Source organism: Panthera leo, chromosome B2, assembly GCF_018350215.1.
Source record: "Panthera leo isolate Ple1 chromosome B2, P.leo_Ple1_pat1.1, whole genome shotgun sequence".
In the NCBI taxonomy this organism is placed as follows: Eukaryota; Metazoa; Chordata; class Mammalia; order Carnivora; family Felidae; genus Panthera; species Panthera leo.
This window is the reverse complement of record NC_056683.1, coordinates 16,499,016-16,526,192: the sequence shown is the minus strand read 5'-3', so window position 1 is coordinate 16,526,192 and position 27,177 is coordinate 16,499,016. Positions and strand designations below refer to the sequence as shown.

Here is a 27,177-nt window from a genome sequence, read left to right as displayed (position 1 = left end):
ATGCCATCGTCTTCCATTCATTTAAGCTCTCCGGTCTATCTTTTCTCTGTCACCCTAGAGTATCAACCCTGTTTAACAAGTATGTAATGATCCAGAATTCATTTTCAGGTTTCCAAACAGGGACAGTGGTCTCCCCCTTCAGGAGTTTGAAGACACAGTGCATGCAGGGAGGTAAACATTACTCTCTCCTTGTCTTGGCGAAGGAAATCTGCAGAAAGGAATCCCAGCCCTTAAGTCCTCCCAAGCTGTAGGCCTGTGGCTCTGTCCAGGGAGAAAGGAAGGTCCCGAAAAACCACTCTGTGTGTCTTCCTACCCATCATACCTCCAACTTTGGTCTGAAACTTGGCGTGATCGAGGCGAAATCAAATTAAAATGGAGCCACATAGTTTTACCCCCTTCTCCTTAAACAGTGTATGGTTTTTGTTGTTTTTTTTTTTAAATCTCTCACATAAATTGCATACACTGAAAATCTGTACCTGTATATAAATTGCAGTGTATTTGTGGTGAAATATAAAAGGTTAAATTACTAGTTTACATTCTTCTCGGGGATTGCATTTTGTATGTTCTCCTATTCATAATCAAAGATTCTAATGTGTATACCTATAAACATTTCAACTCATGCATATTCATAAGCTAGCTGCATTTCTGTAATTTATTGTTGACCTTTCGTATCACTCTGTAGTTAGATTTTTAAAATATGACATTGGAATGGGGGATGTTTAGCACAGACTCAGGAGCCAAACATAACCTGGGTTTGAATCTCGGCCCTGACGCTTGTGAGCTGTGGGCTTGACACTTGAAAATAATTAACTGCATTTCACAGTTTTTAAAATTATTATCTGAGGAAATGTCACGTCCTTAACTAGTCCTTGTTTTAGTTATGATCAAATAGGATTGAGCTATGTGACGTGCTAAGCTAGATTCTGCTAGAGTCTCGGTGGCCAGACCCAGAGTAGAGCCATTCAGTCCCCTTATGCACAACGAACCAAGAGATGTAAAAATAGGTGCAAGATACAAGGTAGGAACAGGTTCAGGTGCTAAAAATTTAACATGCGTATGTAGATCCTGGTATATTTTGGAGAAATCTCCTGTGCTTTTAAATTGACCAAGAGAAGTGTTGGCTTTGGTCTCAAGAATTCATAGTTTCTTATTAAACAATAGGAAAGAAAAAAATTGCTTCGCAGAAAGAGAAGTCTTTATGACTGTAAGAACAGCAGGGAGGTGGATTTCATGCAAGCCTATCTGAATGAGATGGAATATTCGTGTCGATAGAGTAAGGACAAGACCCTGGAGTACTGACAAATTGTTTGTTTCACGCAGTTTTCCAAAAGATTATTTTAATCTCACAGAAAAGCTGCCGCAAACGAGTGTAGAGAGTTCCCGTGAGCTCCTCACCCAGCCTCTCCTTGTGTCGGTGTCTACATAACGCAGGACATTTGCCAACCCTAAGAGACTAACTCCAGCTCCGCGTTACTGACTAAAGGACGGAACTGACTTGAATTTCACCGGTTTTGCCACCGTTGTCCTTTTCCTGCCCCGGGGTCTCCTTCAGAATCCCACACTGCACTTCGTGGCCCATGCCTCTTTAGACTCTGCCAATGTGTTCCCCTGTCGCTGTTGTCTTCTGTGACCTAGATGTTTATAGGGAATACTGATCGGTTATTTTGTAGAACGTCCTCAATTCAGGGTTTTCTGATGTACGCTCTCGATGGGATTGGGGTTGGCAGTATTAGGAAGGTGCCGTAGGGTGACTGTACTTTTGTTAGTGTTCGATATCGGGAGGTACATTACGTCAGTACGTATTGTTGGTCATGTTAACCAGGACTCTCTACTGTTAACTTACTGCCTGTTGTCACTGTTAAACGCTTATGGGAGATGCTTTGAGAATATGTAGATGTCCTGTTTCTACATTAGTGGATCTTGCCGAGGGGATTACTAGGGCATTCTAATTTATTAATTAGAATTTTTCTGCAGGGAGAAGTTACCATGTCTCCATTTGTCCCCTCAGCCTTTTATTCAGTTATATCACTATGGACTCAAAGATATGTATTGTATTCTTTGGGTTATAATCTTTTACGGTGTTTTCTTGTGTATAGCTCAATAAAACGGGCCATCGAGAGCTCTTTGAGGGCTCTTCCTGTGCCCTTTCAACCTGCCCCATGTTTTGTTTTTTTTTTTCTTTAAGAAGTTCCTGATTTTCTAGCACCCCAAGATGTTTCAACCCCAAAATCAACCATTTCTTCAAGGCCTCTGGTTCTCTTTACCGGAGAATGGTATTTAGAAACCAAGATCTCGCTGGATGGTGTGTTCATTGCTACTGACCTGTCACTGCTTCTGAGCCCTCTCAGTGGATAGCGCTAGGAAGTATATGTACATGTGCTAACTCCTACTTAGGCACTATTTCTGTATCTGTGTGTGTGAATACACACACACACACGCGCGTGCACATACATGTTATGCCATATACATGAATGAAGCACAAGTCCATACACGTTTCCGATTCCAGGCCAGCACCACAAAGTTGACTCTAGCATTTTCTATTTCCTTCTTTTTCTTTCACCCACAATGAGGAACCCGGTCCTCATCTACAATGCGTTTACGTATTTGTTCAACTCTGGTGTTAATCGGTGAGCCAGTTCCCGAAATCCTAACCCACCCGAGAAAGACAGATTTAAGTTACAGTGCAGTGTTTGTGTGCAGTTCTTTTTGTCTTTAGCCTTTACCTCACCTGGTCAGAGCCCTCTTTGCGAAGGTCACCTAGGGTGGGACCTTTCTTCCCATCCCTACTGAGTGGCTGTGTGGTTCACTTGTACTTCAGTTAGGTCATCTATCTCAGCTTGCATTTATCTTGGATTCTTCTCACATCCTGGCTGATTATGCTTCTGTTTACATCCCATAAAGTTCACTTCACGGTTGACAGCTCACTCTATGGCAGTCTTTGACAAATGCAGAGAATGGTGTGTCCACCCCCACAGTTCCGTCACCCCAAAAACTCCCCTAGTGCCATTCCTTCATAGATAACTGCTTCTCTTACCCAGCAACCCCTAGCACCACTGATCTCTTTTCCAGAGTGCATATAAAAGGGAACATAGAGTAAGTAGCTTTTTGGGTCTGGCTTCTTTCACTTAGCATAAGGCAAGTAAGAGTTATCCATAGTTCGTTTCTTTTTATTGTTAAGTAGTATTCCATTGTATTGATGTGCCATGATTTGTTATCCACAGACCAGCCAAAAGATCTGGAGTGCCGCTAGTATTTGGCAAATATGAATAAACTTGCTATGAGACATTCATGGGGCTCCCGGGTAGCTCAGTCCGTTAAGCATCCGACTTCGTCTCCGGTCATGATCTCGCAGTTCACGAGTTCGAACCCACATCGAGCTCTGTGCTGACAGCCCAGAGCCTGGAGCCTGCATCAGATTCTGTGTCTCCCTCTCTCCCCCTCCCTGCTTGCACTCTCTCTCTGTCTGTCCAAAATGAATAAATGCTAAAAAAAATTTTTTTGAAAGACATTCACGTATAGGTTTTTATATGAATTTAAATTTCCATTTCTGCATGGTTTCATACTAGGGGTAGGAATCTCTGGGTCTGTGGCTGGTATAGGTTTAGCATTAAAACAGACTGTCCAGACTGCTTTTCAAAGTGCCTGCACCATTTTACAGTCTCACCAGCAATGCATGGGAGTTGAGTTATTTTGTGACCTTCCCAGCACAGTTTAAAAAAACTATTCTAACAGGTTTACAGTGGTATTTTGTTGCAGTTTTAATTTGCATTTCTTCAGTTGATGATATTGAGCATATTTCCATATGCTACTTGTTTTCCAGATGTCTGGAAAAGTATTGGTGAAGTATTTATTCAGAAATTTTGCCCATTTTTCAAGTGGGACATGTATTTATTTATTGTTGAATCTTAATATTTTTAAAAAATATATCCTGGAAATATTTTCTTGGTCAAAAATGTAATTTGCAGAAGTGGTCTCGCCATCTATGTCTGTCTTTTTGTTCATTTTTGCAATGTCTTTCTCAGAGGAAAAAAAAAATGAATGTTCAGGTTGCCTAGTTTATCAATTTTTTTTTTAATTGTGCTTTTGGTGTCCTACGTAAGAAACCTTTGTCTACCCTAAAGTTACAGATTTTCTACAGTTTTCTTTGAGAAGTTTTACAGTTGTGTATTTTACATTTAGATATATGATCGGTTTTGAGTGATTGTGGAAGATATAAAGTATGTGTCATGTTTTTCCTATGTGGATGTCCATTCGTTTCAGTGATATTTATTGAGAAGACTGTCCTTTCCCCATGGAGCTACCTTGTTTTGTTTTGTTTTGTTTTGTTTTGTTTTGTTTTGTTTTGTTTAATTTATTCACTTTTGAGACAGAGAGTGTGAGCTGGGGAGGGGCAGAAAGAGAGGGAGGGAGAGAGAATCCCAAGCAGGCTCCGTACTGTGAGCACAGAGCCCGAAGCGAGGCTTCAGCTCACAAACTGTGAAATCATGACCTGTGCCAAAATCAAGAGTCGGATGCTTAACTGAGCTTTTTTGTGAGATTTTGTGAGATTTTTATTGCAATTGTATTGCATCTATAGATTGAATTTGGGAGAAAGGCTACCTTAACAATATTGAAACTTCCAGTCTGTCTATGAATATACTAGATGTCTTCGTTTACTTCTGTCTTTGGTTTCTTTAACTAGTATTTTGTAGTATTTGCAACCTACAAATCCTGCACATTTTGAAATTTTATTCTTTTGGTGCTATTTTAAATAGCATTGTGGGGTTTTTTTTTATGTTTATTTATTTTTGAGAGCGGGAGAGTGCACGTGCACATACACCTGTGTGCCCGTGCACACATGGGGGAGGGGCAGACAGAGAGGGAGACACAGAATCTGAAGCAGGCTCCAGGCCCTGAGCTGTCAGCACAGAGCCCGACGCGGGGCTCGAACTCACAAACCACAAGATCATGACCTGAGCTGAAGTCAGACGCTTAACCGATTGAGCCACCCAGGAGCCCCAAATAGTATTGTATCTTTAATTTTGAATTCTAGTTGTTCATTGGTGGGCAATAGAGTTTTTAATAGATTTATTATCCTTTTAGTATCTATGGGTTTGTAGTAATATCCCCTTTTTCTTTCCTGTTGCTGGTGATTTGTATCTTTTTTTTTCCCCTTGGCCAGTATTACTAGATGTTTGTCAATTTTTTTTTTTTCATTTCTTTCCCCAAAGACCCAGCTTCTGTTTTATTGGATTCCTGTTTTTCTTTTTTCAATTTCTTTATTTCTGTTCTCATATCTGTTATTTCCTTTCTGCTCCCTGCTTTGGGTTTAGTTTTGGTTTCTCTTTTTCATTTCTAAAGGGGAGAACTTAGATTATTTATTTGAGATCTCTCTCCTAACAGAAGTGTTTGATACAGTAAGTTTCTCAATAACCACTTCTTTAGCTGCATGCCACAATTTGAGTGTTATATTTTAATATTCATCTAGCTCAGGAGGGCCTGGATGGTTCCGTCAGTTAAGCGTCCAACTTCAGCTGAGGTCATGATCTCATAGTTCATGAGTTCAAGCCCCACATCCATCTCTCTGCTGTCAGCACAGAGCCCGCTTCAGATCCTCTGTCTCCCTCGCTCTCTACCCTTCCCCCATGCTCTTTCTCTCTCTCTCAAAAATAAATAAACATTTTAAAAATATGGGGCGCCTGGGTGGCTTGGTTGGTTAAGCGTCCGACTTTGGCTCAGGTCATGATCTCACGGTCCGTGGGTTTGAGCCCCGCGTCGGGCTCTGTGCTGACAGCTCAGAGCCTGGAGCCTGTTTCGGATTCTGTGTCTCCCTCTCTCTGTGACCCTCCCCCATTCATGCTCTGTCTCTCTCTGTCTCAAAAATAAATAAACGTTAAAAAAAAAATTTTTTTTTTTAAATATAAATTCATCTACCTCAAAGGATTTCTAACCTTTCTTTGAGACTTACTCTTTGACCCACAGTTTATTTAGGAATATGTTTCGTAAGTCTGGAATATTGGAAGATTTTCAGGTATCTTCCAATTATTGATTTCTAGTTTGATTCTGTTTTCATCTGAATACTTACTCTGTGACTTTTATTAACTTAAATGTGTTGAGGTTTGCTTTGTAGCTCTGAATATGGCAGGGATTGGTGAACATTCCATGTATACTTATAAGGAAAGCATAGTGTGTTATTGCTTGGAATGTTCTATAACTGTCAGCTGGGACTAGTTAATTGATAGTGTTTTTCAGGTCTTCCTTCCGTGTTGTCACTCATTTTCTGTACGCTTGTTCCATCACTTACTAAGAGTGGGATGTTAAAATCTTCAACTCTAATTGTGGATTGGTTTATTGCTTTTTTCAGTTTTAGCCCCATTTATTTTGAGGCTCTGGTTTATTAGTTGATATACATTTAGGATTATATGTCTTTTATCATGATGTAATGTTCCTGTTCATTCTTGATAGTATTCTTTGTTCTGAAATCTACTTTGCCTGATACTGATACAGTTTTTCCAGCTGTGATTTCGTTAATGTTGTAAGGTATACTTTTCTCCAAACTTTATTTTCAATCTGTTTATGTCTTTGTTTAAAATGGGTTTTTTTGTATATAGTATATACACTTGGCACTTGCTTGCTTAATCCAGTCTAGCAATTTCTGTCTTTTAATTAAGGTATTAGACTTGAATTCCTTTTAATGTTATTTTTCATGTAGTAGAATAAAACCTACCACCTTGCCACCTGGGTGTGGTTTTATTTATTTATTTTTTCTTTTTATGACTTAATTGCGCATTTTTTTATGACTGTTTTATCTCCTCCTTGACTTTGTTATTTACCCCTTTTTAGAAAATTTAGTCGTCTTCCTTCACATAATGCTGCATTACTTCACATGCAGCTTAGAGACTTTGTAACTGTATTCACAGTACCTCCTTTCCGTTATTTGTGCTGTTGTTTTCATACTGTCTACGTTTCCCGGTGCCGTAAACACCCGGTCCATTATGTCTGCCGCAGATGTTCAGTTGTCTTTTAGAGCAAGCAATTAAAACTTTACAGAAAGAATCCTTATTCTGCTTCTGATACTCTTCAGCTTTTTGTGTCGATCCACATTCCCTTCTGAGCCCGTATCCTCTCTGCCCAAAGAGTTTCCTTGAACATTTACTGTCAAGTAAGTCTACTGGCAGTGAATCCCCTCCATTTGTATTTTTCTAAGAAAGTCTGCATTTCTCCTTTGTCTTTGAACACTGTTTCCGTTGAGCATAGAACTCTGGGTTTGGCCATTTTCTTGTTGTCATTGTTACTTTGTTTTTCATTTGTAGCATCTCACTGCCTTCTCCGTCACCTGTGTCCAGCTCTCAGCTGAAATTCCCACTGGACACTGCGGGTGGTCCACAAGCCTTTAACCCATCAATTAGTTTGAATTCTCTGATGCTTCTGACATCTGTGTCCTATCCGACTGGTTCTGATTGCTTTTTCTCTTCTGCATACGTTTTTTTTTTCCCTGCCTTTTTGTATGTCTCGTAATTTTTGTTACGAGAGCTAGACATCTTGTGTAAGACAGTGGAGACTACGTAAATAGGCTTCCTGCCTCTTGACAGGTGTGCCTCTCCTGCCGGGCCTTTAGTGTGGGCATCAAGAGTTTTCGTAGTTAGAAGTGGGGCTGCAGGTGTGTGATACATTATAGATACGGCAGGCTTCCAGCACCAGAGGCTTCAGATTCCTCTAGACTTAACTTGTCTTTGGGGGAGGAGGGGTTGATTAGGAGGGCAATGCCCATTTCAGTCCCACTTTTAGGTGTCTCAGTGAGTGTCAGTCTACACATTCCCGTTCATCTCCTGTCCCTCTCCCAACAGTTTTCGGCTGTTACCCGTTACGTAAAGGTCTTAGCTTAGCATTTAGGGGTGAGGAGGAGGACAGGATGCCCTCGGGTTCCGATTCAGCCTCAGACTCCCACATGCGCCATGCTTTTAGGTTTCTGGGCCGTGGCGCTTGTGTTCTCCCACCACTCCCTCAGCTGTTGTGGGGGACTCAGCTGGTAATCTTGTCCTTCCTCAAGGAGTAGAGCTGTGTTTTTTCTCCTGTTCATCCCCTCTCCCCACTGCAGTAAGTTTTCACTAGGCTCCTAAGGGCAGCAGTGCTTGTGCCCTTCCCTCCACAGTGTTTTTCCCTAAAGGAGCGAGAGGAAGCGGATCCAGGTGGAATGTCTTGTTCCTTCTCTCTGGCTATGGCGCCTGTCCCCCAGATCTGGACAACAGGGGATACTTCACACTCTTTCCTGTGAGGACTTGAATGGGGTTCATGGCATAGAGCCTGCAGGAAAGAGTAGCTTCAGAGGATTCACACAACGCGGGCAGTCCATACTTGGCTCTGACCAGCCTGTCATCTGTTGAGCTGAACCCTCCTGGCCAGTGTCCCATCGCACACACCCCAGATGATGCTGGCTTATGTCTACTCTCTTCCCATAGACACCGTCTCTGCTTACGGTTTGGAGTGTTTGATTGACGGGGACCTCAGCTTTATAGGGAATATTGAAAAAGTCATCAATATGAAGATAGCCTTGTTTGTTTGTTTGTTTAAGATAGAGTAATAATTTTTAAGTGAAAGCACATCTCACCCTAGTTAGACTTTGGAGCTGGGCTCGCCTCTGGTGAAGTCAGCCTGTCTGGTAACCTGTTCCCTGGTCATCTCATGTCTTTAGATTTTCTTTCCCACTTTCCCCTCAGTCTCTTAAAATATGTCTGACTCGGCACTGTTGGAGCAAATTCAAAACAAATTGGGAGTGACTCCAATTTTAGAATTTCAACCATCTGATAGGGGTCAGGAGAGCTATCTGTGAGGCAGGGGGCAGGCCATTTACCCAGAAATCACCCATTCCATCTCTAGCACGGGCGCCTGGTGGGATTCAGGATATTAGCATTATTTCATAGCAAAACCAGCGGAACCCTCAAAGCAAAAAGCATATGAAATCATGTGTTAAAGTAACCTAAATGAATGTGTTTTGTCCTTGAATGTTTTAATTGTAAAAGTAACGTGCTTGAGATCAACAGCAGAAAAGTTCTAGTCCATTCCATCCTCTTGAAATAATCAGCCTCCAACGGTTTGGTGTCGATCCTTTGAGACTTTTCTCTAAGAACTTGGTAGTATAGAAGGAATAGTAAAATCAATTAATACGCAGACCATTTGGGATATGCAGGAAGCAAACGTGTTGCTTATTTCCCTATTATTTTTCCTGCTCAGAAAGTATACATAAATGCAGAATGTTAAAAGTATGCGTAAATGCCAGAATGGTTCACAACTAAGCTGAATACATTCTGATACCTTCTTTATTATAGCTCAGCGCCAGAGATTTGGGGTAGAGGTGTTGCATTCATCCGCCATTTAACTTTTTAAAAGTTTATTAGCTTTCTAAGGGAAAGAACCTCTAATTTTGCGAGATTCTGAACAGATAAAAATTTAAATCCAGTTTCCACATGATCTTACGAGAATTAAGAAACTATTCCCTGGACCTTCCTGAATCTTCTTTGTTAAACACGGTCCCGTGTGACGTTATGAGGCTGATACTAATGACTCTTATTAGTTATGGTTCCTCTTCCTGTGAGGAGCGAGTTGGATTACCATAGGGAAAAAATGACCGGAAAATTTAGCACCTCTCTTAGCGAAAAGAAAAGAAAAAGGTAGAAGTCTTAAGTCCTAGAGAGTATTACTACCCAGAGCACAATGGAAACCTCTCTAAAATACTATCCAAATATCAGTTCACGTATTTCATAGAATTATCAAATAAAATTATTGGGCTCACAAATCCAAATGCCATCAGTTTGTTTTGCTTTTTGTTTCAGTTTGTTCAAAAGAGAGGCAGAGAAGTAGCTAGAGCTCAGGAAGAGTTGTGTTGAACTCTGTCAAATTTTTTATATCTTCCCGTCTTCTTTAATGTTTGAGTCCTTCACGGGCTCTGTGCTGACAGCTCAGAGCCTGGAGCCTGCTTCCGATTGTGTGTGTGTCTCTCTCTCTGCACCTTCCCTGCTCGTGCTCTGTCTCTCTCTGTCACTCAAAAAATAAATAAACGTTAAAAAATTTAAAAAAAAAATAGTTGAGGCCTTTATTTCTGATTTTCTTGGTATATTATCCTCACCTGCCTAACCTCCCGAGGCCCATTTCACATTCTGCGTCCCTGACAAGTGTACTGGCCATGCCACTCTCTGTCAGCGCCCCGCTTGTCTGATTCCTGGCCCGACTGACTTATTCTCCCCCCTGCCACCCCTCCTTGGCTAAACTGGAGACTTTCTGTGAGTAGGGCCCTTCTCTGTTATGGTCCTCACAGCATTGCCAAGCTTATAAAAACTAAAAGAAAATAAAAGGCTGCACCTGTCCACATGCGAAACATGCTATAACATCGCCCCTCGGTTGTTTTTATTAGATGAGAAGCAAAGATTCGGTTTCGAGCGGTCTGGGTATGACCTTGAAGAGTCGGATGGCCCGGATGAGGACGATAACGAAAATGAAGATGACGATGAAGACAGTCAGGCTGAATCTGTCTTGTCAGCGGCTCCCTCCGTTACGGCCAGCCCGCAGCATCTTCCGTCTAGAGGTGGCCTCCAGGATCCTGGGAGCACAGAGGAGGACGTCAGGATTGCCGACTGCTTTTCTGGGGCGCACACGGACCCGATGGACGTTCTACCCAGAGCCTTGCCCACCAAGATGACCGTACTTAGCACGGTGCAGTCAGACCACAGCCGGAAGACGGAGTCTCCGGTGAAGACCGGGCCGCTCGCCGCAAAAGACGGAGAAGAAACGGCTGCTCCCGTCGACTCTTCCAGGTCACCTGAGGCCGCGCCCAGGTCCCCGTGTCACCAGATGTCTGTAGACTACCCTGAATCAGAAGAAATTCTGGGAAGTTCTGTGGCCGGAAAGAACACTACTTTAACCCAGGTGAATGTCTTGTTGTAGGGTTTCCCCACAGGGGGATCCTCATGGCTCAAGAAAATAATGTACTTAAGTTTTTGTTGTTTTTTTTTTTTTTTTAATTTATGGCTAAGTCAGTGGGTTCAAGCGCAAGTTTTGGTTGTATTTAAAAGCAAAGGACTTTATTTATGCCCCCTGGATTCTTGCTAGGTATTTTAATCAGAGGTCACATGTTACTTCACATAAATCTGTGAAAGAACCAAATGGTTCTCTAAAACTACACTCCTTTTTAAAAATATATATGTTCCAATTGGGAACCTGACTCTTGGGACCTATTTATCCCCCTCGCTTGCCCTGAATTGTTTTTCCAGTGGCATCGATTGATGTGACGGATCTGTGCTAAATTATCCAAACGTTTTGCACTTTGCCCCTGTCGACACGACAGCGACCAGTGTCTGTGGCAAAGTTAATGTGGCCCCCAAAAATGTATCAAGAAGTTCACTTTGCTTGAATGATGAAATTGCTGTGACAGCTTGGGAAAGCTTCCTGCCGGAGAACCAGCTCGGGGCCAGACACGGGCCTGCAGAAAGCCACCCTCCGGGTGCTTTTTACCCCTGGTGGCTCATGAGGAGTGTTTAATTCTATGCCGAATATATTCATCCCACTGACCTCTTAACGTCTCTTACCTTCTCTTACGTCTTGTATGTATTGACGATGGCCATAGGGTTTATTTCTGAATGTGGCAGATCTTGGTTTGCTAGGTAACACTGGAGAAAACGAAAAAGTCTGTGAAAGCTCAGATTTCTATAGGCTATTCTAAATGAATATAATTTAACATAATTGCATTAATATTTAAACTATACTTGATATTTAAATTAAATTACTTCCAGACTGGTCACCTGTGTTCTCAGCTTCTCTATCCCAGATCACTTACATACCTGCCAGTGCCTGGAAATCTGATTTTCAGGAGACCTTTCACAAACATAGGAAGCAAGGGAGGGAGGGAGGGAAGAGGTGAAGGTAGGAAAAGAGGGGAGGGGAGGGGAGGAAGGGAAGGGAAAGGGAAAGGGAAGGAGGAAATTTGTAAAACTGCAAAGTATTCCATGAAATGCGTTGCTGTTCCTTGCCCTAGAGATTAAAGACATAATAGATTTTTTAGTTGGGAATTTCTTTTTTATAACGAAGACATCATTTTTTAGCAGGCCTGTCATTTTTATGTGAATATACATGCTTTCTCCTCGTTAGGAAGAGGAGATTTTACGCTGGCAGTTTCGCTGGAAAGGGGTTTTGTCTGTTGTCTTCCAGGGCACCGCTTGCGTGCGACGACCCCCTCCCGCCGCCGAGCGCGGCCCGCACACAGCAGTGGGGGCTCCCTCAGGGGCCTCGCCTCAGCCTGACGCCCAAGAGCAGAAGCAGCAAGTGACCCTCCAGACCCCTCCGGGCCTGCCCTCTCCCCAGACTCATCTGTTCAGCCACCTCCCTCTGCATTCTCAACAGCAGTCCAGGACACCTTACAACATGGTTCCAGTCGGGGGAATCCACGTGGTCCCCGCCGGCCTCACGTACTCCACGTTCGTGCCCATCCAGGCGGGGCCGATGCAGCTCACGATCCCCGCCGTCAATGTGATTCACAGAACTGTGGGCCCGCCCGGGGATTCGGTCGCAGAAGTTTCCGGCGCTCCCAGCCCCGCCGGAGTGGCCGAATTGAGCGGCGTGGTGCCGTGTATTCCCATTGGCCAAATCCGCGTGCCGGGCCTTCAGAACCTCAGCACGCAGGCCTTGCAGCCGCTGCCGTCGCTGGGCGTGGAGACCGTCAACATCCTGGGCCTGGCCAACGCCAACGTGGCCCCGCAGGTGCACCCGCCGGGGCTGGCGCTCAGTGCCGTGGGCCTGCAGGTTCTCACCGCAAACCCCTCCCCGCAGAGCAGCCCCACCCCTCAGGCGCACATTCCAGGCCTCCAGATCCTGAACATTGCCTTGCCCACTTTAATCCCCTCTGTCGGTCAAGTGCCCGCCGACCCGCCGGGGGTTCCCGAGATGCCCCCTTCCCAACCCAGGGCGCGGGAGGCGCCCCCCAGGCCGACTTCGGGAGCCGGCGCAGATCAGGGCGGCGGGGCCTCGTCTCCTCAGGGGTCCCCCCAAGTCCAGCGGGAAAATGCAACACACGTTCTAGATGCGTCTGCCCCCGCGAGAGACCCCGGCCGGCCCGACGGCTCAAGGAAAGCGGACGCGGGCAAGGCCGCCGCCGTGAATCACGTGAAGCCCAGGCACGAGCTCGCCCCCCTTCAGGGCAAACCAGCCGCCTCGGCCGAGCCTCTGCTGCAGGTGCGTCCCGAAGCTTCCCTGGAGCCTTGCGGCCTACGGACTCGCTCCCCAGAGGGGCAGGTGCCCGGGCCCGCAGCGCCGCCCCGAAGGCAGGCCACCGCGCAGTTCAGCGACGTGAGTAGTGACGACGATGAGGACAGGCTCGTGATCGCCACCTAGTGGGCCTCGACTTGGGGGGGGTTTGGTTTGGTCTGGGTTTTTGGTGGGGTTGGTTTTGGGTTTTTTTGTGTTTTTTTGTTTTTTTTGTTTTTTTTTATATATAACACTTAAAGGTTTCTTTGAAAACCCTCCTTTCCTTAAAGCACATTTTTCTGACATAAACTCATGACTAATCTTTGTGCAATCATGAACTTTTGACCAATAATTGTTGTTTTGTGTCCGCTCCAGCCATTTTTGTACATGTTGTATAGACACTTGTGCCTTTTAGGAGTTTATGTTTAGAAGCTGTACAGATTGTTGAATATCTATATACATAAAATATATATTATATATGTATATGAAAACCAGGTAGTTATTTGTGTTTAGAAAGAAAAAAAAAAAAACCCTGTCAAATAAATCAAATGATTAAATTATATGTTGCACTGTTAAATATAAATTTTTATGGCTGTGGGGCAGAGTTTCTGTGTATAAATTAGTATGTAAACTCCATATTTATTGTATTCATATTAGTCTTTGAAAATGGGTCTGTCCTTCCTGTGTAAGACAGTAACTTTACACTTCAGACAGATTTTCTGTGTCATGAAATGTTTCAGTAAAATATTGTTTACTGACTTTACTTTTGCTTCACTTGTGCCTTCTTTATATATTTGGTGATCAGTAATCTGTGTTCCGAAAATAGCCATAGGTCACATTCTGTCTACGCTCAGCCTCACCCTTAGTTTTGAGAAACGGGGGCTTTACTGGTGTTACTGCCGTGCGAAACTCCGTGAAACCCGCCCAACTGTGAGGAGTAACTTCATAGGCATGAACTCCTAGAAGGTTCGCTACTTAGAACTCTTTTTGTAAATGCATATGGCACAGAGCCTGGAATGGGCAAACTTCCTCAATGCAGGTGGGACCATTTCTGGTAAGCAGAAAATAAGTTACCAAAACAGTTGTCCTGAGAACTTGGCTGAGGCCCGTGCTCCACTCCCAGGTCTGTCCAGTAGCCACGGACTCTTTCTTTCCCTCCTAATAAGTCCTGTTTTTTTACGCTCCGAGAGTTCTCTGACCAGTACCGAACCACGGAGGGCCCAAGATTTACAGAAGAACCAAATTCAGACTTTGAATTATTTACGTGATTCTCTTTAGAAATGATGCTTTCCTGTCCTGGGAGGCTTAACTGCCCTTATTCAGAAAAAAATTCAGTTACCTTGGCAGCGATTGGCATTATGACCTAAGCGTCACAGATGCTGGATCTGTGAGAACGTGTTTTAACGTTGGAATTGAGTATGTCGCACATCGTGAAGGCAGTGCATTCACATTTTTTAAAGGCGGCCTCCTTTGTGGGGATACCAGGGCTCTGAAGCCGTTGAGACCACAGACTGTTTGGGGGAAGTATTCTAAGGAGTTTGGAGACCTGCTATTGGTGAGCCCCCGCTTCCTGTGACTTTGGGAAAGGCACCTGCCATCTCGGTCGGCATGCCCTAAACCTAAATTATCTCTAGAAGGCACTCTGGCCACAGCAGGCTCTGATGGGTCTGTGATGCTTTTGACGCATGCTTAAATTTTTATTTACACTTACCGACAGATTAAGTACCAAAATTCTCTCAAAAATATAAAAAAACAAACTTTATATTTCAAGATAGATTTGAAAAGAATCCTAGAAACTTCTGTTATATCCATCTATCAATATGGTTGTTGAAAATGAAGTCCATTATCCATCAAATACCTCAAAATTACTGTTTTAACTTCATGTCATGCTTTCTATTTACACTTTTTGTTGTACTTGGCCAAAAATTTTAAAGCAGTGTAACGTTTTTATTGTGTAATCACATTTTAGGTATGTATAACTTCTCTAAATTCAAAAGTAATGCTCAGAATTTCAGGATTGGGTTTTTCTTTTTAGTTTGTAGAGGGAGAATTTTCTTAATTTTCCTACATTTAACCAAATACCAAATGTTGTGATATGATTGGATGCCCCCTTGAGAATTTTACCTAATGCTGCCATGTATCTTAAGCTTCTTTTGCAGTCTTGACTTTTTAAGATTCATTACATTATACACATACCTTTAATATTAGTGACTTTAGTACTCTAATGTGGCTTGCAAATATTTTGCTGGCATTTGAAATATACAGCTAAGTAAGAAACATTACCTAAGTCTGAGCCATTATAACCTAAGTGTGAGCCATTATATTTTGAAATAGTTATGTAAACAAAATACAAGGAAATAATGTTGAACACTTTCTGCAAAGTCATCTTTTCCTAAGGAGCATTGTTATTCTTAAATATGCGTGACTTTCAAATGATGCAATCCAGACAGCTAGTGAGACTACATGTGACTTACTCTCTTGTACTGTCATGAAAGAGACAGGTCACTAGAGACCGAGAGCACAATGACCATAGCAAATCCCGATGATGTTATTAGCAAAACAGTTATGCGTTTATGAAAAGCATAATGTGAGTCAATTCAGATCTTCTTTTATGAACCCACAGCAATGTCACTCTCAGAAGTGTTGTAGCTAAAGAGCCAAAGGTCTGGGGTGCCTGGCTGGCTCAGTTGGTAGGGCACGTGACTCCTGATCTCAGGGTCGTGAGTTCGAGCCCCATGGTGGGGGTAGAGATTAAAGAAAATAAATAAATCTCACCTAATAAAACTTCTAAAAAAAAAAAAGTTCATCTTTCTAGTTTTCAAAAGTTGCTAGATCCATTTCATGAAAATGTTGAGTTAATGGACATCAGTGACATTCAAGTAACTTGTTTTCATTCTTTCAACTTTAGGCTATAATGATACTTAATGTTTTCAGAATGATAATTAACTGATAATATTTCATGTAGAGGTTTTGTTTCTCATTTTTTTTAATAATACAGCTGTGACTTTCATTTCACTTCACAGAAACAGTATAAATAATACTCTTAATCTCTAATCTGAATTTTAAATGATAGGGCTTAACAAGGATTACGGAGATGTTCATTATTTTTGCTGGAAGACTGTTGATATTTCTTGATGTGTGCTCAGGTCAAAATATAACATCAATGAGCTTCTTAACTTTTCTGTTTTTAAGCTTACACTTTGAGATCAAGTTTAAGCCACACCAAAAGGTGACTTTTATTAAAGTAGTTTTGTCTCAAAACTACCTATCCATTCTAAACACGGGATATTAAATCTAAGACAAGAATCTTCTGCCGAACTGATTTCCCATGACTTGGAGTTATCTCTTTAACCGTCAATGAAGGTTATTATTTATATATTTATCTTTTAATGACCCTGACTCTCTGCCATCATTACAAGAAGAAATTTCAAGCAAAACTGGTAAAACATTTTTTTTCTACAAATTATGTAATCTGAAAGTCATGAGGCTTTTATGTATATCGGGTTCATCTAGAACCTTGAATACATACAAGGTTCTGTGCAGGCACTGTAGACATAAGAGTTAAAGCAGAGATATAACCCACTCCTTGGTGTTCCCTCTCCTCTGAACCAGGCTCGGGTCCGAAGTAGATTTAGGCATCCAAAACCCAGCACTTGTAGTAAGTACCAACAAACTCCAATACTATGCAAGATACAAAAGAAATTAGAAAGCACGTTTTCTACCCCAAAGGAGCATGCTTGCTTAAGACTTAGGCCATATAAACTAGAGAATAATACCAGACCACACGTATCTTAGAAACCACAGACTGTAAACATTTTGAGAGTTAAGAAAGTTTTTATCTGCAGTAATTAGCGATTTGTCTATGTTAGGGACTGCTGTATTTTGAAGAAGGGATGGGATTTGGGGCTCTAGAGCTAATGCTACGCAGTACAATAAAAATAGCTGAGATGACTCTGTGACTTAAAATCGTGCCTGGTCTGCTGACACCTAGGACCCTGCTTGGGATTCTCTCTCTCCCGCTGCCTGCTCACTCTCCTGCACTCTCTCTCTCTCTCTCTCTCTCTCTCTCTCTCTCTCTCAAAATAAATAAACTTTAAAATAAATAAAATTGTGTCTGGGAACCAACCTAAGTGGAAAAGAGGCTTTGCTCGGGCTTTCCACAAATATTTAGCACCGAGAATGTAGAGAGCACTTTGGAGATAGGAATTAAATGCAAACTAAATAGCATCTATTCTCTAGGAGCTTACGTCCTAGTAGAACAAGCACAAGGCGCAGAGGATCTCAAGAGGCGAAGGAGCTTCACCTTCCGCGGGTTCACGGGTTCGGTCACCGCAGCCTACCTCGGCCCAGAAGCAGGTGGTCCCCCTCTGGCCCACCCCCAGCAGGTCAGTAGTGGTGCCCGTGTCTTTCACCTCCCTCCATCCCCTCTCATCATCACAAGGGGGTGCGTATGGTACAGGAAGATCTTTTGAGAGAAAGCGACCACGCACCTGTTTTCCATTTTGGTATACTACAATGGTTCTATTTTATCGTTAGTTCCTGTTGATCTTCTAATGTGCCTCATTGATAAGTTACACTTTTTCACAGGCATGAATGTATTGGAAAAACAACATCGTAAATAGAGGTCAGTACTACTCTGTGGTTTCAGGCGTCCACTAGTAAGGGGATATGTATATAACCAAGAGCATTAGAACAAATAAGGAAGAGCTCCTGGTTAAATTGATCAGGGAGCGCTTTATGGAGCATGTGACATTCCAGTGTGGCCTCGAAGGGACTTCACTAAGCCAAAACGATAGAAGGGAAGGACATCACCGACAGAGAGGATGTGGTTAAGATTTATCCCTACTATGTCCTGTTTATAATCTCATTTAGGGGCACCGGGGTGGCTTGGTCAGTTAAGCCAACCTCGGCTCAGGTCATGATCTCTCGGTTCGTGAGTTCGAGCCCCACGTGGGGCTCTGTGCTGACAGCTCAGAGCCTGGAGCCTGCTTCCGATTCTGTGTCTCTTCCTCTCTCTGCCCCTCCCCCACTCACATACTATCTCTCTCTCTCTCTGTCTCAAAAATAAATAAGCATTAAAAAAATGTAATCTCATTTTAACCGAGGCAAGTATTATTCTCCCATTTTATAGACAAGAAGGCTGCGTCTCTCATTGTTTTGCATCTTCATCATGCTGGTGCAGGAGTGGTATTTAAAAAGTTTGCGTGACAACAGCGTTGCACGTAAGCAATGGTGCAGGAAGCGTGAAGAAGAATCAAGACGAAGGGAGCCGACAGTGTTTCAGTGGTCTAGCAAGAACCCAGCAACGCCGTGGTAATATTGTGAAGAACAAGGGACAGAATTGAAGATGATTAAAAGTGTGTGGGCTCGGGGCACTTGGGTAGCTCAGCAGGTTAAGCGTCCAGCTCTTGGTATGGGCTCAAGTCATAATCTCCCAGTTCATGAGTTCAAGCCCCACATCGGGATTCTTTCTGAGATTCTCTCTCTTCTCTCTCTCTGTCCCTCTTCAGCTCTCTCTCAAAATAAATAAATAAACTTAAAAGATTAAAAAGAAGTGTGTGGGCTCTTCAAGTGGAAAGGGCACCCGGTGGGTCAGAGTCCTTTCTTTAATGTGCTAATAATTCAGCTCAGGAACTGGCAATAACAGGACAGAAAAGTGAGAGGGAAAGGAAGTAACGCCGGGAGCATGAAGGTAGACACACAGTACCCGTTACCAAGCTGACCACAGTTCTTTTTAATTGGAAGACTCAATAAAATTACAGAAGACATTTGTTGACAATTCAGATAGATGAGGATCAATGTCCAAGAAGATTGGGCCAACTGGAGTGAGGGGCTGGATGTAAGACAAAATTTAACAGGAAAAAATGAAACTGCATTTAAAAATGTGGCCGTTTGGGGGGGCGCCTGAGTGGCTTAGTTGGGTGTCCGACTTTGGCTCAGGTCATGATCTCACGGTCTGTGAGTTCGAGCCCTGCGTCGGGCTCTGTGCTGACAGCTGGGAGTCTGGAGCCTGCTTCGGATTCCGTGGCTCCCCCTCTCTCTGCCCCTCCCCCGCTCATGCTCTGTCTCTCTCTGTCAAAAATAAACATTAAAAAAAATTTTTTTTAAATGTGGCAGTTTGGGGGTGCCTGGGTCGCCTCTGACTTCGGCTCAGGTCATGATCTCAGGGTTCATGGGTTCGAGCTCTACTTTGGGCTCTCGGCTGTCACCACAGAGCCTGCTTGGGATCCTCTGTCCCCCTGTCTGCCCCCTCCCCCACTCACACACTCTCTCTCTCTCTCTCTCTCTCTCTCAAAAATAAATGAACATTTAAAAAATATAAAAATAAAAATTTAGCAGATTCACTTATATAAAGTTCAGTGTGTGCCATTCTTAACCCCCTCTCCCCCCACCAAAAAAAAAAACATCGTCTTGGGATATTAGAAATACATTAGTTAGAGCCATATTAAAAAAATAGCCACGCTCTCTTCCCTCACGAACAGAGAACATCATGGAGGTCTTTTTTGTAACCGTGACTTCTGGATCCCAAGCTTGGATCCCAAGCTTGAACAATACAGAAAGAAATGCACACGTTTTGAGGCCATCAAGCTCTGGAAACCAAGCCTAGAGAAGGGCCTTTGTGAGAGGGCCGGAGGCGGGACAGCCTGGATGGTCCGTCATGCAGCCAAGAAAGCACTTCAGGCTTCAGGAAGGTCACAGCAGCAGCAATAATAAGGAGGCATCATAATGAAAAATAATAATAATAAATAAAGAATAGCCGTAACGTTGTCTTTCCAGGAGAAGAGAGAGAGAGAGAGAATGAGAGAGTGAGTTTGGGGAGTATGAATAAAGGAGAGTGGGCCATTGTGAGGGAAATGCCTTGTCTCCATCAACTTTTAGGTAAAACGGGATTAGCCTCCCAGCAAGCAGCTGGCGGGAATTCATGGCTCACAAAGGAAAACTCACATTTGCATAATAACCAGACATAGAGGAATATATCTTCAGGAAAGACCAGGATATTAAAAATTCCAGCATTACTCACACCAATCCGTTAAGATCTATCAGGACAAGCCAGGGGAGGGCATGCTTGACTCTTCTCCCTGCCTCTGCATGCTGAAGCCAAGTTCTAAAAGAACACCACTTCTGCGAGCTTGGGTGCTTAGGACCTCTCTGCTCTGGCAATGTGCAGGTGCAGCAAAGAAGAGCCCCAGAAACGAGGATCGGTGACCCAGCCACATCCTAACACCAGGAAGAAGGGCCAGGCAGGTGTTTCTCTCAGAGTCACGGATCAAATTTTGCTTATTTTGTAGTTGGGGCCCTTTTTAAAATAAAAAGTCCCCACAACATATAACAAAAGTTTTATTTTATTTTTTTAATGTTTATTAGAGAGAGAGAGAGAGAGAGAGAGAGAGAGCCCAAGCAGAGCAGGAGCAGAGAGAGGGGGAGACAGAGAATTGGAAGCAGGCTCGGCACCCAATAGGGCACTCGAACTCACGAACTGTGAGATCGTGACCTGAGCCGAAGTCGGCTGCTTAACCAACGGAGCCACCCAGGTGCCCCTGTAACAAAAGTCTTGTCACTATGCTTTTGTGCTCGGAGAAGTTAGGGCTGCCTCGTTCCCTAATGCCTGAAGTTCCGTTGGAAATGAAGGGTTTAGTTCGGCACAATGAAGAGTTATTCTTTTGAGGCTCTGGATTCTGGTAGAGGTGAGGCAGCTTGTTGGGATAATGATGGCAAGCTTTACATTTTATTTCCCCACCACCCAGGCCATCCCCCATTCTGAAAAGAAGTAGCTGACTTAGGTTGTTGTTATGAAACTCCAAATCGCATGTGAAAATTTCCTGGCTTGAAAAGTTATGATACGTTCATTTTCAGAATTAGGTCAATTTTCTTACTTAAACTAATAAGGTATTCATGCAGATATGTTTTGAGATCATCCACGGGTGCAACAGAGTATTTTCTGAACAAGTCACGTTATATATGATGCAGTGTTTCTAATTTTGATAATTGCAATATCATATGATGCTAATCCCATTTTATGTTGAGAATAAGGGTTACAAAGTAGTGAGTGAAACTAGGATTGAAAACTAGCTCCGTGTCCCCCCCCCCCCACCATGCTGCTTTTCAGTAATGATTTACACAGTAATTGCGTTGTATTGTATTCATTTCTAGGTGAAAGTCTACTTAGTATTCATAAAACATCCCATGTAAATTTCCAAATGAAATGAATAGGTCCAGTGCCATGCATATTTGTATAGATATTAGATTTTATAACCTTTCTATACGCCTTTTCTCATAATTGAGATAACAGGAGCCATAGAAATATTAGTGAAGAAATATTTAAATAGGAGATAAAATAGCTTGTAAAGTGACAATTCTAATCAAGCATAAAACATGCAAATTTCCAAAGTATATGAGGTGTCAATTATTAATCATTATTCAGAAAGATGTCTTTGTTACCTATCTTATGGTAGTTTGTTTTTTTTTTTTTAACGTTTATTTATTTTTGAGACAGAGAGAGGCACAGCATGAACAGGGGAGGGGCAGAGAGAGAGGGAGACACAGAATCGGAAGCAAGCTCCAGGCTCTGAGCCGTCAGCCCAGAGCCCGACGCGGGGCTCGAACTCACGGACCGCGAGATCGTGACCTGAGCTGAAGTCGGATGCTTAACCGACTGAGCCACCCAGGCGCCCCTATCTTATGGTAGTTAAAGTCAAGCGAAAAGGGAAAGTTGAACATAGATCCACATTGTTTTGGATATAAACATGGTTTGAACACAGTGTAACATTATATTATAAAGTCTCTGGATTTGATCCTTTTGGAAATATTTTTAAGAAGAAATAGAGCAATTTTCTATGATTTTTGATAGAGGAGAAAATTATTTAAATGTATTTCTCAGGAAAAAGGGAGCATCAAATTGTACTTTTAAAAAATATCTTAAATTGTACTATTTAAATATAATGTCAAGAAAGCAAAGATAGGAATTCAGAAGGAAATGAAGACATTAATAAATTCCTTTTACAGAAGCAGTAAAAGTGAAAAAGAAATAATTGAGCTCCTTAGCAAGTGATTCCATATCTCAGAGTAAACCAGTGGAGGTCACTCTATAAACCCTTGCCTACTCGCCAGTTCTTACTTTGGGTGTCTGAGTCATAGAAGTGAATAATTTCATAAAGTCCACGTATTGGTGGGTTTTATAACGTTATGAAGACCAATAGACATTTGTTATGTAGTTGGTTTTGCTGGAGACAGGACACCTTTCATGCAGTCATTTCCAGTTACTTGAAAGACCTTATGTTTGGTTATTTACCTATGAATGTTGCCAAATGGGGCCTAAGGAAACCATGTTAGGTGAAAGACAACAGGAGTTTACATTCCTGGAGGTCAATCATGGAAAGAAAAGCCAGCTTTGAGATCAGTCAATTAGCCAGGCATGCTTAGTTTTCTTTGCTAATAGCAAGGCTTAGTTTGGCCCCGTGGGGTCAAATGTTAAGACTGGTTTTGATTCAGCAATCGCATCCTTTGATAGCTTTGATTTTTGTTATTCTGGAATATCTTTATACATTATACCTTGAGACCTTTTCTGTTACTTCCACACTCGTATTCCCTAGAAGTAGCCCACCAAAAGTAGCTTAAGATTTCATGCAGAGTCTGCTTATTCATAACCAACCAATGTACCATGTACCATTGTAATAATTATTGAAAGATCCAGCCTTCATCGAAAGTATATTAACTATTCTGATAAAATAAGTTGCACCATTTCATAGTCTACAAGGGGCTGCAACTTTTTGAACTCATAATGTTGATTGTAAGACACTGAACCTCAGGAAGTAATCTATGGGAGAAAAAATAACTTTTAAAACTCACCTTTTTAAAAATTAATTTCAGACCCAAATCACTAATGACTTCCTTTGGTGGAATGACCACGAAGTTAAATGCTTGATAAAAGATATTTTTCTTTGTTTCAGCCTCTGTTGGAAATAGTTGTAAAATGTTTAGTACATGGTACATCAATCCTCTTTGATGCTTAAGCAACCCTGAATGCCTTCAGGTCAATGCCCACGAAGGTTCTTTAAATAGAGATAAAGATCAGAACTGACACAGGGACCCCAGGGGCCTATCCTAGAAAATGTTGTGTTTGTTTTGTTTTGTAACTAAACAAATTCCTGTGAACTCTTTGTTGTCATTTTTCTAAATCCTTCAAAAAAAAGAGGGATTTGGAAGACAAAACAGATTGAGGCGTCAAAACATTTAAAGTTTCTTCTACAGGGAGAGTCCTATGTTCCTTAGAGTTTCAGCTGAACTAGAGCCAATATTTCACAACATACTTTCATTATTGTCTCTTACAAGCACTTAAAGCTTTCATTGCTGTTTTTACTCTTGCTACTTCAATAACTTCCTCTTCAGCATATGGCATACATTCTGAGTGTGTTTGTAAATGACTTGTAATATGGTGTAACTGATGTGTAAAACCTGCACATTTCATTAAAATTTAGCCCAGTGTTAGGGGCCACTTAGATCTGTTGGCTGGAGTGTGATTGAACTTCAGTTCAGCCTCTGCTCAGGACTTATTCCAGTGGCCAATGATTGCATTCCTAACTGCTGTAAATCGTCCCACAAATGTATGACCATAGGGAATATGAACAAGACAGAGTGGATGTGCAAAGAATATCTCCAGGCCCATAGATTATTATTAGCGTAGGTGTTATATGTTCTAGAGTTTACCTGTTTGTCAAATCAAAACAGAAGCTTCAGTCTTAGTTCTTTTCGGTGCTACGGGCAGAGGCATGTAACATCTTGCGTATGGAAACGAGTAATCTTAAGAACAGAATGCTTAAATTCACATCCCAACTCCACAGTTTCCCGGCTAATTATCAAATTATTTTCTGTTCCTCAATTTTCTCATCTGTCATTTAGGGCAACGGTAAGTGCTCCCATGCCTCTTACTGCACCATTATTCTCAACAGCCAAGATTTATGGCAACAACTTAAGTGTCCATCAAAGGAGGAATGGATGAAGAAAATGTGATCTTTATATATAATAATAACCATTATTGTTTTATCATTATATATAAATATAGATATATATAGTGGAGTACGGTCCAGCCATGAGAAAGAAGGAAACCCTACCATTTGTGACCACATGGATAGACCTTGAGGGCCTTATGCTGAGATAAGTCAGACAGAGGAAGACAAATACTGTATTATCTCACTTACATGTGGAATCTAAAAAAGCAGAACTGGAAAAAACAGTAGAATGGAGCCACAGTAGAATGGAGGGTTGGGCAGATGTCGTTTAAGGGTATGAACTTGCGACTAGTTGATGCGTAAGTCCTGGAGACCTAATGCACAGTATAGTGATTACAGTCAGCAATCCTGTATTATAAACTCCAAAGTTGCTAAGAGACTAGATCTTAATTGTTCTCACCACAAAAAAGAAACGCTGATCCCATGCCGTGATAGAAGTGTCAGCTCATGCTACAACGGCAATCGCATCACAATATGCAAACGTATCAAGTTAACACAGCGCACGCCTTAAACGTACACAATGTTATTTGTCAGTTATATCTCAGTTAAAAATATAGCAAGTACGCAGAAATTAACAATTCCTGGTGCATAGAAACATCTGAATAAATGTTAGCACTGATGACTCGAGTTTTTAAGTGAGTTGGGATGCTTTGCAACAGGGCAGATGCCAACAGTCATCCAGCAAATACTTACAAGCACCTTCCGTGCGCAAGACCACGGTCAGATCTTTGTCTGCGACTCCGCTAAAACCCACCCGCGCCCTTTTGTAAATGCCGCCCCACGTTTACAATGTTTTCTAACGTTGTTGCTTTGCAGGAAAACTAGACAAGGCAGAAGGAAAATGAATAAGCCGAACAGGTTATTGCTGACAGCTTACGGGAACTCTTCTGTCTCCAAGTTTGAAAAAGTGAAGTTGTTCTTGTTCATCCCCAGGAAGATGGGCTGTCGGCTGGCTGGCAAAAAGAGCTGTGTGATATTTGCAAATGGAAAGTACACCACTCAAGGAAAGGTACATATTTCTGAGACTGTTCCGTGTTTGCCTTTTTTCTTGGTGGAATCTAGCAGGAAGTGAGGCACAGAGAGTTTTCTTTAGGGAAGATCACAGCCGGAATCTCCACAGAGCCCAGGCCTGCCCAGAGACCTGTGTTAGAGAATCACTAAACCTCGGGTTGCTGAGAGAAGCCCCACCCAGCAGAATTAGGCTGGTGCCTCTCAGCATCTCCGGTTGTGCCCGAACTGGGGCTGCTCTCACTGCCTGGCAACTTCAAGGTCACACCCAATTGGACAGGAGGACATCCAAATTACACAGTTGAAGCAGTGATTGGAAATAGTTGATCTGGTTTGATTCTAGGTCACTTTATTATTTTGAGTCTTGGGTGTGCTTTTAAGAATCACTGAATTTAGATATAAAAAGCTCCTCCAATCTTCCCATTTAATCGATGAGGAAAATGATGTCCCAAGAGGCTAAATACTCTACATCCTTTTAGGGAGATAAAAAGTCGGGGGGGAGGGGGCGGTGGTGGCGGCACACGGGGGGCCCAGTCATTAGAGTGTCCAACTCTTGATTTCGGCTCACATCATGATCTCACAGTTCCGTGAGTTCAAGCCCAGCCCTGCATCGGGCTCTGGGCTGACAGTGTAGAGCCTGCTTGAGATTCTCCCTCTCTCTGTCTCTCTCAAAATAAATAAATAAACTTAAAAAAAATAAATAAAGGAAAGATACAAAGTGGCCACTGGCTACCAACGCAGGCTCCCAGGACAGTTCCTGAGATTACTTCCTTCCTCCTCTGCTTACAAGCTTTCTCGAATAGGTCATTGACCCTCCCTGTACTTCAAGTTCCTGATCTAAAAATGGGGATAAAAATAATCCCAAACTCAGAAATCGGCAGGAAGATCTAATGACATCTCATTAGGGTATTTAGTAATGAACCTGCCTAGCCTATAATAAGTATTCAATCAAGGTTGCCTCATTCTTATATGACAATTATACCTGTTGGTTTTACTTTGGGGAAACCTAAGTTGGAAAGAAACCAGAAGACAATGGGCTGACAGTCAAACATTGCTTTATGCTCTGATCTTCACTCTTGACCTCTAATGAGCTGGCTAAATGATAAGGAGAATTTTTATACTCAGGGTTATTTGTTTTTGTTTTTGCCTCCCAGCGCAGTATTCAGAGTACCTGAGAGGATTAGGTTATAAAAGTTATGCTTGGAATGTTTTTAAAGAATTTGCTTATTTTATAAACAGTGTTTGAAAGAATTTAATTCTTTGAGTTTATGTTTTGGGGACTTCAAATGTTTAAGATGGCATTTCAAAGTATTACTATAAAAAGGAAAATTGTAAATTTACTAGGAAAAATATAAGGTATTATCTTTATGACACTGAGGTAGAAAAAGCCTTTTTTTTAGGTAAGAAGCAAGAACTAAAAATTCAAGTTCATCAAAATGCCAAACTTTGGTTCAACATAAAAACATTAAAATGTTAAGAAAGACAACTCAGCTGGGGAACGGATTTGCCTTAGATATCTCACAAAAGATACTCACCCAAAACATATTTAAAATATTTTATAAGCCGGTAAGGAAAAAAAGTCAAAAGACCTAGTAGGAGAATGTTCAAAAGGTAAGACTAAGAAACTCACAGAAAAAATACAAATGGCCAACGCATATATTACAAATGTCCACCTTCAACAAAAATGAGAAAAGGAAAATTAAAATCAGATTTTTTTTTCCCTAGGTACATAGATATTAAAAACCTAATGGCATTGAGTGTGGATAGGGTTACGGAGACAGCCAATAGCTGTTTTTAGACACGGCTGGCGAGGTCTGAGTTGATGCAGCCATCGAGAAGAACAATTTAGCAGTTTTCACTAAAACCCAAAATGCAGTCTGTGTCCCTCCCTCTCTGTATCAATGCTCAATACGGAGGAACACAGAGAGAAACACAGACAAACGGGAACCAAAAT

General features: G+C 42.1%; 1 protein-coding gene and 1 long non-coding RNA gene across 7 annotated transcripts in view; both read left to right on the top strand.

Moving 5' to 3' along the window:
• HIVEP1 (HIVEP zinc finger 1) overlaps positions 1–14,117 on the top strand; it is a 148,731-nt gene extending 134,614 nt beyond the window's left edge. For all 6 annotated transcript variants that reach the window (XM_042937891.1, XM_042937886.1, XM_042937889.1 and 3 more), the window contains 2 exons: positions 10,388–10,899; positions 12,178–14,117. In XM_042937891.1, coding sequence (XP_042793825.1) covers positions 10,388–10,899; positions 12,178–13,356 — 1,691 coding nt within the window. In that variant the 3' untranslated portion in view covers positions 13,357–14,117. The remainder of the gene's footprint in view (positions 1–10,387; positions 10,900–12,177) is intronic.
• A 447-nt stretch (positions 14,118–14,564) lies between these two features.
• LOC122218949 lies at positions 14,565–18,650 on the top strand. Its single transcript, XR_006202191.1, has 3 exons — positions 14,565–14,764; positions 17,449–17,594; positions 18,341–18,650. It is a non-coding gene; the product is annotated as an uncharacterized LOC122218949 (long non-coding RNA).
• The last annotated feature ends 8,527 nt before the right edge of the window (positions 18,651–27,177 follow it).